A 14,139-nucleotide genomic window follows, 5' to 3' on the forward strand; every position below is an offset into this window, starting at 1 on the left:
ATAATTATTTTTTTAAAAAAAAAAAAAAAAATTGTTTGGCCAAAAAAAAAAAAAAAAAGGAATAACACAAAATTTCATGAGTGTTAAATTGTTTTATTTTTAAATTTTGTTTTACAGATTTTTTTTCAATAATCTATCACAATTACTTGTTTCAGCAGTAACTAAAAGCTTAATATTTAAAATGGTATGATTTTTACACAAGTGAGCATTCAGGCTGTAAGAGAAAAATCCAAAATGTTCAACAAGAAGGCTAAACGGTACCTCTGCTTTAAATTAATAAATAAATGGTGAGAGGTAAATGTTTTCCCTACCTTGAGCAGTTGCACGACGGCCTGTGAGTCGGTTCCACAAAATCCCAGAGTCTGCTTCTGTCCGGCTCCTCCTCGCAGGCTCCGTTCGTCAAGGTTGTAAACTTCCTCCTGGTAATCGGAGAGAAGCCACATTTACAGCAAAGTCGGGACAAAAAGAAATAAATCAGCTGGGAAACGTTGGTTCCCTTTACAGAAAAGGATGGCAAGAAAACGTACTTGTTCCCTGCTCGGTTTATGTTGTACTCCTGCCACACGGTTTCCACCATCTGGCTGGAAAGTCTGCGGGGGATTTTTCCGCCGTGGAGAGTGTTGTTAGAGCTGTAGCAATCAGACCCTGAAGACATCTTCAGCCATCTCTGGGCCGGCTGATAGTCTAGTGGAAGGAAAAAAACACAAAAAAACCCCAGAAAACATAAGAGCAACAACGTTAACCTGGAGGAATTTAGATTAGAAAAAGCTTATAGACACGTTGCAAAAGCAAAAAGACCTTTAAAACTAAATTTTTTAAAGGAAAAATAATGCAGAAATAAGTCAAAACCTCTCCTATTCTTTTTTTCTTGCTCTTTGTCCACTATGCTACATACTGACCCGTTGCCATAGCAACTGACTGACAACAGCTCCACTAGTGCATCAGGATTCAACGCCAAAAAACAGAAATATTTTCCACACAAAAGGAACATTTAGTCCATTACAGTCTCACGTTTTCAGGACTGATGTTTATTTTGCGATTATTAAGTGATAGTTTGAACACATGGGTGGTTGATTAGATCATTTAAATACCTGCTCTACTGATGATCTGTCAGAGTTGATGTGTGGGTTGCCTTTTTATTCTTCAACTGAACCAAAACACACCAAATTCCACAGCACATCTACATGGTTACGGTCATCAGAGTCAAGCTAGCATTGCTTCTCTCTTCTTCACTATTTTTTCCCTCAATTAAAACTTTTCCCTGACCTTATCTAGTTGTTGTAAAGTTGACAATTAGTAGACAATTAGTGTGTCCATTTTTCTTTTATAAATCACACGTACATTTAAAATTTAGCACGTTACTTTGACAACTTGACAGCTAAAACCCAATGCTAGTCATCGTCACAGAGCAGCGTTTTTGCCCTCCAGTGCGATTGCGCACACGTGACGTCACATTGCAACGCATCTATAAGATAGAGACGTGAACCGAACCTGTGTGGGCTTCTTCTGGCGACGTGGGAGGAGTCAGAGTGACCGAGGACATGGCTGAGTCTCTGTGAGCTGCCTGACCCTGGTGAGCGCCACTCTGCATTCCCGGGGTGTTGGCCGAGCCCTGAGGGACCACGGCGGGGAGGTCCGACAGGGGGAGCAGCACCAGGCAGGAGGGGTACACCATCCTGACTCCGGCTGGAAGCAAGCACATTTAAAAAATTTTGTAAAAGAAAGAAAGAAAAACTTCAAAACTTACTGATGTAAGGTGCTTGAATGGAGTAACGTCATCCATCAACATCATTTGATTTTCTTAAAGTTGTGTTAAAAAGTCCAAGTTTGAACAAAATTATTTTCAAATTCCTTCTCCAACTGTTTTAGTCTTTACAAAAAAATTAAGTCACTGTAAAAAGATTTTCTGCGTCTTACCTGCTTGCAATCCTGCCGCCCATCGGCGCCTTATAAAGTAATTCTAAAACCTTACCGACAAGAACCTCCACAGCAGCCAGGGAGTCATCCTCCCAGTCTGCATCCTCCATCTTTTCTTCCGGGACCTCCTTCAGATTGGGGCAGATGGGATAAAACTGCCTCCACTCCTCTATGAGCTTCTGCGTTGGGTGATCTGACATCTTGAAAGCTTGACTGGTGAGCGTCCCGTTCAGGCCGTACGGGCTGAGGATGACTGTGGGGGCGAACATTCACAACACATTTAAGATCCAACGCCCCCTTTAAAATTGTCATTGTGAAATGACATATTTCACTTCAGATCCAAATTTCTAGATGCTTCCCAGAAGTTTTGCAACATCCTGGATTTTTGTGTACAAAATATTGACGCAGTTGGGGTTTATTATTGCCACAAATATCAAAATAACACAATGTGTCTAATTCTCATTTGAAAGGTAGTTCATTTTGAAATGAATTTGAACATTTTAGCAGATTCTGCAATGAGGTAAACGGCCTACTTAAGTCAATATAAAACAATATTTAAGATTGAATTCAATTAATTGTGATTATATATTTTTAAACTGGTTGGAATTTTTTTTAAACAGGTAAACTTAAATAATTTCTTCTCAGAAATATTACTAAAATCTACATAATTTAAAAAACAAAAAAAAGAAAAAACAGCAAGACTAATTTTATAAGTTGCAAATGTAGCATACTTCTGTTAAAAAACAAAAAGTTAGTGATTTCGTTTGGCAAAGCAGGACTTTAATGCACTTTAAACTTTAGCTACTTTTAAAACCTTTAAAAACACTCAAAGCATTCAAAAGAGATTTTATGAACTTGAACTTGTAATGTCTTCACGACATGTAGAAAGAGCAAAAAAAAAAAAAAATAGTAAATTATTTTTTGGGATTTCTGTATGATAATCAACTGACAGAAAAATGGGACCCTTAAAACTTAAGCATTCTGATTTGTATTTCCAAAAAAAAAAAAAAAAGATTCATTACTTCAGAATATTAAACTTAACTTCCAAACTTTTCCGGACGATGTGCTAACCCCATGTAAATAAGAAACTTTTGACTCTGCTCCCACCTTGCAGGGGGCTGGAGCTCTGCTGGGCGAGGCTGAGATGCTCCTCGCCGAGTCTCTGAAGAGGCTGATGTTGGGCAATCTCCACGCTCGTGCAGACATTGCTGTCGCCATGGACGAAGAAAGTGAAGGCGCAGGACAGGTGCTCGCTGCAAAGCGAAACAACAAAACATTTAGAAATGTGAGCCAACAAATATGCGAAACATCAGTTCTCTGACCAAGGGACCAGAAGCTAAACATCTAATTGTCACTCACTTCATCGGGAAATTCTAATTTGAAAAGTATATAAATGAAGGCTTGCTCGCTTGTTTTTGGATTGGATTAATGTTAATAGTGTATTAATTGTCTAGAGATTGTAATTAAGAATTAATTTTAATCATAACAGCCTCTGAAGGATGACTGGCAGGCCAAATAATTAACTACTTGTTTACTCTTTAAATAATTTCAAACTAAGACCTACTATTCTTGGTCTATAAAAATGTCAAACAGATTAAAATTTAATAAAATTGGTTTAAAAAAAAGTCAGTAACTATTATAGAAGTACAAAATTATACAAAATCTTGCAAGGTATTCATCTCTTGGATTTAAAACTACAACTTCTATCAAAGGACATTTATAGGATTTAGGAGAAAAAAAAAAAAAAAAAAAAAGAATTGGTCACAATCTGAATCGGCAAGCCAGGCCTCAAGGAGTAATGCAAAATAAAATAACTGTTTCGTTAATTTAAATGACTTAAATCTGCATATTAAACACCTTGATGCTAAAGGTAATGAGACCGACTTGTTCTCAATTCGAAGCCTGAATAACTCCCCACACTAGCTTAAATTATTCACCAAATCTTCCTGCAGAAATGAGCCAAAAATAAACATGGGAAGTGATTGTAAGCCTTAAATATTACATGTGTACTTCCTAACCGTCTAGAAATCTAGAAAATGCACTGAAATAGTATTTGTTGACACGACTGCGGTAAAACCACAGTGCCCACTCAGCATTTTCCAAAGACTCGTGTGTTTACCAGCTAGAGAGGGCCGGCGACAGTGAGGCTAACACACAAACACACTTCTGTGAAAAGGAGCCGCTGCGTGCTTGTTGAAGAGTTGGTGTAAGCGTGTTGTGATCGCTTTAAATAGAGAGGGGGAGGGAAAAAAAAAAAGAAAAAAAAAAGAAAAGTAAAAGACTCTTAAAGGTGATCACAAGTGAATGGTAAATCACACTCTCTTATACGCAGCTGCTCTTTGAAATAGCTGCTGAAACACATCCCTGAAATCAAAGAGAGGGCTGCCAGATGGAGCCGGAGCGACGGGCCGCGCTTCAAACACACGAGTCACATGAGCCCAGCCAAAACGGTGGGCTCAAATTAGCTCGTCAGGAAACTCTAGGGCTCCCCTGGCCCTTGTTTGAGAGCAGACACTAAAAAACAAAAAAACCCAGCTCTGCATAACTATTTCAGATCATCTAGTTGCTTATACGCTTTTTATTTGCTTCAAGCTTTTGCTTTTATGACAAACAGAAGATTTTGATCAGCATAGTTGAGGATTTTGATGACGGCATTTGACAAAATGTAAGGTTTATTGCTCGTTCAGTGACTGTATGATGTTTTCATAACGTAAAGCATTTTGAAATGGTTGGTTGAAGAAAACTGACTTGACGTTTGACCTTAGAAGGATCTCAGGAACCTCGAATACATTCACATAGTGATATGTAAATCATCTAAAATCATTTTAGATTTATGATAAAGCCAGTTGGAAATGTGACTCAAGTTAAACTAACCCCAAATTCAGAAAATAAAATAAATCTAATCTTGACTTACAAGACATAATCTCTTATTAAACGCACCAATAAAGCAATAAAAAGAAGCGTATATAACATTTGTTCACCTAACAAACAACACAAGACATTTGGGAGACAATAGACATTCAAGCTAGCATTCTGACATCTGTGAAAGCCATCAAGGAAAATCTGAACTCAGAAATCAAACAGAATCTCTTCTTATTATTTTAGAGTGGGTGCTGTAGACTCTCAAACAAAACCTTAAAACTTGTTTGTATAAAAGCATAAAAAAAGATCCAGAACTAGAAACTCCTATCTTTTGTTTACAAATGCATCACCCAACACCAAGAACTTTGACACACATACTTGGGTTTAATGCTATGGCACATTAATGGCTTAATCTGGTAATTTCCTAATTCTGAGTTGGATTTAAAACCAATACTTCTATGCAACACTTTTTCTTTTTAGGTCTTTTAGTCACTTGAACAAAGAAAAGAAAAAAAAACTAAGCATAATCAGAATCCAGTCAAAAATTACAATTGGTAAAGCCAAGAACAAACCTGAAAATCAGTATTGGCCAAATAAAAGCTATGTGGTGTACCTCCAAAACCAGCAAAAAAAAAAAGCCTATTGGGTGGCACTCTATATGCAGTATTTCCCCTTTAATTTGACCACAAAAAAAGAAGAAGAAAAAAAAAAAAGAAAATCATTCCAACTCTAGAAAATTCCACAACTTTAAAAAAAAAAGTTACATGTCTCCCTAAAATACAGCTGGTCAGATATATATTAGTGTTAACTGAAAGATGCAGGGGAGCCGCAGACACCTGGAAACCTCTCCTCGTATTTGACTAGGACATGAAGTTTTGTATTAATCTTTGCCGTTTTTGTAAGGTGAAGTCTCATAGCTAGAAACCAACATTCTAATAATAGCCATGCCAGTTTCAGCAGCACGTCTCCAGCTGAATCCCAAAAGAGAATTTTTAATAATTAAAAGGATGTGAAAGGCCACCGACTGTTGAGCTAACTTTCAACCACAACTTTCACAACATCTGCTCAGAAAAACTTCCCTCTGCAGCACCCATAAACACACATCTCTTTCTGACACATGTATGAGAAACTTAACAGTCTTAAGAAAAAAAAATGCAACTTTTCCATAAAAAAACAAACAAAACATTAGCAGAGTCTTGCATGCTGAAAATCTGAAATAATACCCAAACAGAAAGCAGACTAAAATTTGGCATGACTGCAAAAACATAACTGCAGTTGCCAAGCTTCTGCCTCACAAAGCACCTCAAACCCCAACTCGGCTCCTTTAGACTAGCCAACAGCAATTAGAAAATACCTCGTTAAACTGCACATCTGCTGAGCTCGTCATATAAACCATTTCTCAGTGAAAAACTGGTAAAAATGCTGTTAAAGGGTTAATAAAGGAGCAATGTTGTGGTAACTTCCTTTCAAAAAGACCAGGAATTATTTTAAGCAATATTTGATGTACGCAACATTTTTATAAAAACTGAAGTTTACATAGTTACTTTATTGTACAATAAAATGCTACCATGTGCCTAAAAAGCACCTAACACTGCCCCTTTAAAAAGTTGGAAATTTTAACGTGAAATGTCTAATGACTGTGAAAAGAGTTTGCTTTTAACATAGTTTCTCTGCGAAGGACCTTAAGACATATTTGACCTATAACCCTTTTGAGTTCTTCCTTTTGAATAAAACCTGCACATGCATTTTTTTCTTAACCCAACACTCAAATGTGCTTTTGCCTCAGACATTTTTCATAAAGCAGAATTTGACTCATCTGTGCTCTCAGTCTCAGCACCTTTTTTTTTTTTTTTTGAGCCACTGCTGGATTTGATTGACGCCTACCTCTTATTGATGATCTTCTCCTCCTTTTGGTATGGCTTGACGAACCACTTCCCGATGCGAACGAAGCCGCGGTTCATGAGGCAGCGCTCCAGCAGGTTGTGAATGGCTTTGAAGAGGAGCGTCCGGCACTCGTAGGACAGGCCGCTCTCCCACTCGCCATTCTCCTCGCCTGAAACAAGACACGGGCATTAAGTAACGAGTCCAACGAAGTGCCTGACGTTAAACGTAAACAGGGATGAGTAACACATGTCAGAAACGTGCTGACATTATTCAGTTTGCAAACTAAATGGGACCACTAAGGCAATTCCACGTGTGAAAAGATTTGGTAATGTGCCAAGAAAACAGCTGTGAACCAGAAATTGATTATTTTCAACTGGACCTGCTTTGACCAGAGAGCATTTGGTCTGAAACTCAAAAATCTGATCAGTCCATCGGTGAACACACAGTACCTAAGTGCTAATAGGTCTCACTGGCTGCAACACTCTTTAGTGTAGAAGTTGTTACAGTGAGAAGACGACTCAGAATGAGCTATTTTCAGTTTCTGTGAGGTTTTTCACAAAGTCACAAAAGGCGTGAAAGGTTACTTAAAATGGAAACTGAGGGCCCATTTCCTCAGCCTGCCACAACGGAAAGCTAGACTTAAGCAGGTGTCAGTCATTTCACTGCCTTGCAAATCTGTACTTTTACATCTACACAAGGAAACCACCAGCCACCTCATGCTAATTCATACCCACTTCAGGGACATGATCTCAAAATTACAAAACAGTAAATTGACCTGGACTACACTTCTGTAGCCAACAGGAAAGCTAAATATCAAATGGTCTGTTTTATCCTTTTGAGCGTCTAGAAATCTCTCTTATCTCTACTTATGAGAGCAAAGATTCCCCCCCCCCCTTTATAGGCTGTTGTTGCAAACTTGCATTTAGCAGTTTTGGGTCTGAATGTAGCCATGTATCCCCACTGATATATTCAAATTGAACTCTCCTTAATAGCAAAAACAAATACTTTTTTTAATAACTGCATGCATGTTTGCACAGACAGAGCTCTGTTGTGTGATGCTGCTTTTGCTTCAAACATAAATATTCATCTTTTATAACAGGAAATCAGAAGAAAAATGAAGTCATGAATAGAAAACAAAATTTGAGATTAGAAAACAGACTACAAACCTTTGACCTGAGCGTGTCTATTCTTTGTATTTAAATTTTAGTAATAGATTTAAACACTATAGAAAAGGGAAAAAAAGTCTTAGTAGTCTTTCATCTGGGATCAGTTATTCTTCACAAGTTAAGCATTACTGCCGTTTCAGAAGCTTAGCTGAGATTTCTCAAAAACCCTCATTCTGTATGTGTAATGGCTAAACTCTGCTGTCTGGCATTAATACCTAATCCAGTCCAAAACTTCTCTTTTTAAAGAACCAGGGCTTTCGTAAATTCTCGGATCTTTTATTATCAATAAGCTCCTGACCCAGTTTATAATGAAACGGCTTGAGTGTTAAACACTCAACTTGTTTAAACATGAGCAAAGTTCCCACAAATTGTAGAATTTTTCCTGCAAGTACTAGCACAACAGCTCTACTGAGAGCAATTTTCAAGATCAATCATTTGCAAATATTAGTCCTGAGCAAAATTGAACAAACACACAAATTAGGGCAGATGACGGGCCGGACAATAAGTCACTGCAAAAAGTGAAATTCTGTGGGGGAAAAAAAAAAGGCAGCCAACGAAGATCAGCACTTCCTCTGCTGGCACTCAGACACAAACAGCCGTCTGCAGTTATGACAGTAATGAGAGCTGTCGTCGTTTCCGTGGTGACGCCTGCAAGTACGAGCTCTGCAAGTCAACAAGTTTGATTAATGACAAGAGTCCCTGAGGGCGACGCTGTAATGCCAAGGAGAGGTGGTAGTGTGATTCCCTCAGAGAGAGGGGAACGGCTCGACGTGAACCAACCACTGCGCCGTCGAAGCTTTAAGTTACGTATGGGAACTAAGAGAAGAAGAAGAAAAAATGCACAACAAACCTGTTGCAGCACTACTACTGAAAGGCATGCAGTGGAATGCATGTGTCATTAATGGTGCCAGCCACTTTGATAACATCAAGACAGTAAGAGAAGCCAATTACTGAAGCACCTACATTTCATGCTGGAAAACAAGACAAGGAAGTCCGTCTCCATGTGCAAGAACAAAACGATAAATACCAGACGATATCAATGGGCTGAGTAGTGCTGTCACAGTAACATTTCACTCGTGGTTTTGTCCAAACCAATGCACAAGAATTTTGTGGCAAATACTGGAAATGTGATGCACTTCAGCATTTTAATGTAAATAATATGAAGCTTTGTGAAAAAATGGTTTTTAGAAGAAAGAAATGTGTTGATTCGCTTGCTGTTGTACAGTGTAGGATTGCACATTTAAGTTGAATTTTCATGAGTTTATGTAATTAAGGCAAAAACATCTAAATTTAAAATAAATATCTAAAAATTGCCCTTTGCCAGACAATAAATTGTCCCACAAAATACAGCGATAATATCGCTGTTTTAAGACAATTTTCATGTATTGATAATGGTATAGCAATTCAAGTTCAGCCTCTCAAAGGCTAAAACTCTGTAAAGAACACTTAAATATCCAAAATAAATCACAACCTAAAACAATAATTCAGATTGACTCTACTGGTTTTTATGTCTTTTTTTTTTACTTGCTGTAACATTAATTGCCCTTTAGGACTCGAATAAAACTGAACCTCAAACGAAAATAAAAACCACACACAGCCAAAACCACAGATGAATTATGAGGCCTCTGTAAACAAAATGTAACTTAAAAAGATATCAGAATAAAAATTATTGAGCTCATTTTAATTTATTATGGGATTAATAGAATAACTGGCAATTACGACAGGCTTATGTATCCCTTAATGAGTGGGTCAACCAGGAAAAGTGATGAAACCAAGAGTTGCTGTGATTTGACCAAAGAAATCTGTCAAAAGTTTTAGCCGTCATGAATTTTATGATCTCATCTTTTTATTTTCCTAAAAAAAATGAAAAATAGGCACAAAAGTTACTGCAGTTTTCCTCTAGGCTGCTGTGTGTGTGTGTGTCATGTTCTTTCCCTACAGCCTAGAGAAGTAAATACACGCTTGTCCCTTTATGTCAGTCAGGAGTTTGGCTCCAGTGATTGGACGGCGCAGCCTGAGCTACAATTTCAAAACAAACAGGGACTGAACATCTGATAACTGCATAATAAAAAGCTCTTCTAAGGTCAGAGTGGTCTAAAGCACAGACATGCTCCTAGTTAGGCAGCGGCAGACGTAGATTTTGATGATCTGTAAGGTTTTGTTAGTTGAACAACTGTAAGAAACTGCAGAAACAAACTTAGGGCCTACCTAAAACTTGGTAGGCCCCATATCTTTTTTTTTTTTTTTTTTTACTTAAGAAAAAAATATTTCAGGTTTTGGGTTATTTGAAGTCTGCTGCACCACTCGTTTGTCTGGTTTTGCTTTTCTCGCAACTTCAACTATTTAGATACATGGCTGTGCCTGCATATGTTATGGTGTTTTCACACCTGATGGGTCTGGTAGACTCCATTTGATTAGGGACCTAAGTTGCAACATTTGTGACATTTTTCAGCTGCTGCAGTTCGCTTTCACACTCTGTATGGAAACAAACCAAACCATTTGAAAAAAATCTCTGTTGCCCTCCCTCACTTGTGGGGGTGCTGCACCGAGAACCTCTGAAGAAGACACCAAGCGCAACTTCGCCCTTCCCAAAAATGTAAGCAAATTTAAGCAGGATTTCTCTGTTAATAAAAAAACCACAAGCCATTTCTGCCACTAGTGTTAGACTTGCTCATTTGTTTTGGTTGCATTTACCCAGAATGCAATGCGCTAAAGTCATCTTCCTGCTTTCTGGTGCCATCTCCGGTCGTTTTGGCATTCACATTCAAACAGGACCGGACTGATAGCTCGGTTTGTAAGCAGGGCAGAGTGTGTTTATTTGGTCTGCAAAAAAGTTCCATTGTGCATTCACACCTCTCTAAATGAACCAGACTTTCTAGCCAAACGAAGCGGACGAAACAGGGCTGGTGTGAATGCAGTCTTAATGTAAAGCACTTGCACATACTTTCTAATTACTTGCACTTCATCTTTTATCAATCACATTGGTTTGTGTAAATAATGGGATTAAACTAAAACAAATATGTAATTAACATATTTAGTTGATACTAGTCATCTTAGTCATTAGGTTGTAACCAACACCTGCGATGCAAACTTTCTTTTTCCATCTGGGGATACACTTTGATATAAATCCTAATTTTGCTCATTTTATTATTTTGAGGGAGTCAAAAAAAATTATGTTCATTGTGGGGGAAAAAATTACACATTTTACAGGATGAAAAATAGTGGTTTCAAACGTACCATGCAAGCAAAACTAAGTAAAAGAAAGCTAAGCATTTGCTGGCGACACTAGGTCTGCACTCCTCATCAGCTGGCTGAAAGAAGGCATAAACCAAGACAGATTTCCTCAGCTGGTGACAAACGATTCCCTTGCTTACAAGAAAGATGAATTTTGCTGTTTGGAAATGTTTTTTAGCATATAAAGAACACAGACAGCCATGGTGTGGACTCTAAAGGAGCTCCATCCATAACTCTTTATTAACCAAACCCATTTTAAACGTAGAGTTGGCAGACTTACAAGTGACTGCAAGTGGACAACCTCAGCAGATAGCCTGACTAATTAACCGGTTAAAATCAGTTTGCTTTACTGCCAATTACACAACGGCACATATTTTGGTTTCAAATGACTCTGCAAACGCAACGGGATTTTAAAAAAAATCTTCTATAGACCAACGCACTTCTGCATTCCAAAATGACCACATCATGTAGTGCGACCAAAGGGGGGGGGGGGTTGGATAAGTGACCCAAATCCCGCTGAAAACATGCAAATGGATGCATTTCACTTACTCGAGAGCTCATTGTGGATAAGCTCAGCGAAACTGGGGTCATCCCCCCACCAGAAGAGCCAGAGCTCCCTGCGACCCGGGGTGTGGTGCCTCCTCCACACACTCAGCACATCCGCTGCCAGGCATCGGCTGAAGCTGCACAGGATGGGGTCCTCCTCGGTCACCGGGAAAAGGATGGGCGACGAAGTGGGCCCCTGCCACACGAAACGCCGCCACTTTATCCCCGTCAAGTCAGCCTGAGAGGAGGAGGCAAACGAAGTGAGGATTTTAACAGTTTGGAGGCAACTGTCAGTTGTTTACTGCATGGCTATGCATGAGCGCATTTCCCTTTACAGTAAGCTGAAAGCAGATACATATATATGTATAATATATATATATATATATATTTTTAATTTTATACAATAAAAAAGACAAAAGGAAGAGAATTTCTCACAGTATTTAAGACAACACAAACAGGCCTCAAAACATAACTATCACTGCTTTATAATAAAGAGCTGGTTTATGAGTGCAATTTAAGACAGTAATTGACCTATTTGAGCCAAGTGTAGGATTATACAAAAAAGGAAAAAGGGGAAAAAAAGAAAAGAAAAATAGCATAGGGTGTTTAAGTTAATTCGCCTGTTGACCCGACCTGTTAGAGTAGCTAGCTCTGAAAATTCCTCTAACTGCATTGTAAACACAGCTCGACTCCGCACTCATAAACAACTCTTTTATATAAAACTGCGATGCAATATGGAGTCCCCCGTGTTATGAAAGTTAGCCTGGTCACGGTTTTCAAGTTACAGGCCCGGTAATTCCTTCACGCCAATCTGCAACTGACGTTACAAAGCTTGTTGCCTTATTAGCCAAAATGGCTTTCTGGCCTCTCAGGAACACAGTAGCTAGTGCTAGCAGCGAAGACTTACTAGGGAGAAGATGTTGGAGTGGCAGTCCTCCAAACTGGCCCCGTTAGGTACAAAGCAAGAACTCATCCTTTCACACCGTGACGGCAACGTTAAAGTCCATTGTTTCAATCGCCTTTCGGGGCAGGAGCCGATAGGTGTAAAACTCGGGTGTCGAAGCGACGTTTGAAACGCTCAGCAACTTCTAACCGGCGCTAGCCGCCGCTAGCCTGGCGGCTAAGCTAACGTTAGACAGGCAGCCAGGGAGCGACAACTGTAGGCTTGTAGCAATTTGATTCATCAATCCTATTTGAAATGTATTGTCTGATCCAGTTAGGCTCAAGCCCACAATACCGAAGGATCAGCCAGACAACGTTAACGCAAACACAACATTACAAGCGTTAAAATCCAACATGAGAAAAGTTACATGCGAAAGGAGAAAAATGAGCTAGAAAAACTTCATCACAAAAGCTTGGTCCCTGGTATGCTAATGCTAATGTCAGCTAGAAACAATTTCAAAGCAAAGGAACTCTCCCCTCCCCCTGATCTCAGCTAGCCTGTGCTAACAACCGAGCTAACATACCAGAGCCTCAATAAAACAATGCGCTACACCGCCCTCATGTACACTAAAACCACCACGTCGCCCCGTCATTATAAAACTGAACCTAAAACAGATTAAACGCCACAATCTCCGAAACTACTCGTCGGCTGCTCTTGTCTGCCTGGATCCATGGCTCCTGCAGATTTCCATTATTTCACTACATGGATTGAATTCTTTTAATGGCGGCCAGGAGGACAACTCTGCCTCTCAGCTCCCATTGGCCAAAATGTGTTGATGGGGGGCGTCATCCGGCTTCAAGAAGCTCCATGACTTCACAGTTTACAAAATGAGAGCTCCAGAGCGTCTGTCATAGCTGCTAAATGCACCTTTTGTAACGCCGAACAACAAACGGTCATTAAGCTGAGAGTTTGCGTATATTGCGGAGGAGTTCATGTCTGACAGAACCGGATGTTCTGTCACTTTTGCATCAAGTAGAAGACGAATTAGTGGATCAATACATTTTCTAAATTAGCAAATCAAGTACTTTTCAAAAACTGCATGTCTTGCTTCTTCTTCTTTTTTTTTTTGTTTGCTTCTGAGGACGTACCTACATTTTGGCATATTTTACATGGCAAAAAGTTGTTGAACTATTTCTAGATTCATTACTGTGGAAGTAACAATGACTTCTCTGACAGTTACACATACTATGCCATGGTTCCAAAATGTACAAGAGGAATATATATATATATATATATATATATATATATATATATATATATATATATATATATATATATATATTAATGAATTTTGGTAATTAAAAATATTTTTTACAAGTTTAAATTCTCTGGACTAGAGGTTCAACTTTACTGTACTCTATAAATATTTAGAAAAATGTATACATACCATTTCCAAAAGGCAAGTAAAACTGTAAATATATGACGCAGCAAGTAATCTAACTTGCATTACAAGTTAGATTACCTGTGATTCCTCAGATGTATTTAGCATAATTCACAATGCACATATTTGTTTATAAATAGATATAAAGAAATTAGAACGCTATGGAATTAGGGGAGTAGTTTCTGACTGGATGAGGAGTTATTTAA

General features: G+C 38.6%; 1 protein-coding gene across 3 annotated transcripts in view; it reads right to left on the reverse strand.

Moving 5' to 3' along the window:
- LOC106948173 (mediator of RNA polymerase II transcription subunit 13-like) overlaps positions 1-13,382 on the reverse strand; it is a 34,575-nt gene extending 21,193 nt beyond the window's left edge. For 2 of the 3 annotated variants that reach the window (XM_015033705.1, XM_015033707.1), the window contains exons 1-8: positions 12,517-13,381; positions 11,613-11,847; positions 6,664-6,832; positions 3,025-3,170; positions 1,973-2,170; positions 1,492-1,686; positions 528-684; positions 312-419 (exon numbers count right to left, since the gene is read on the reverse strand). In XM_015033705.1, the coding sequence (XP_014889191.1) occupies positions 312-419; positions 528-684; positions 1,492-1,686; positions 1,973-2,170; positions 3,025-3,170; positions 6,664-6,832; positions 11,613-11,847; positions 12,517-12,582 (1,274 nt within the window). In that variant the 5' untranslated portion in view covers positions 12,583-13,381. Of the gene's footprint in view, positions 1-311; positions 420-527; positions 685-1,491; positions 1,687-1,972; positions 2,171-3,024; positions 3,171-6,663; positions 6,833-11,612; positions 11,848-12,516 lie in introns of all 3 variants that reach the window. The other variant, XM_015033706.1, reaches the window with a different exon arrangement.
- Positions 13,383-14,139: the final 757 nt, after the last annotated feature.

This window comes from Poecilia latipinna, unplaced genomic scaffold (assembly GCF_001443285.1).
Source record: "Poecilia latipinna isolate Pla-1442-1.1 unplaced genomic scaffold, P_latipinna-1.0 Scaffold276, whole genome shotgun sequence".
Classification (NCBI taxonomy): Eukaryota; Metazoa; Chordata; class Actinopteri; order Cyprinodontiformes; family Poeciliidae; genus Poecilia; species Poecilia latipinna.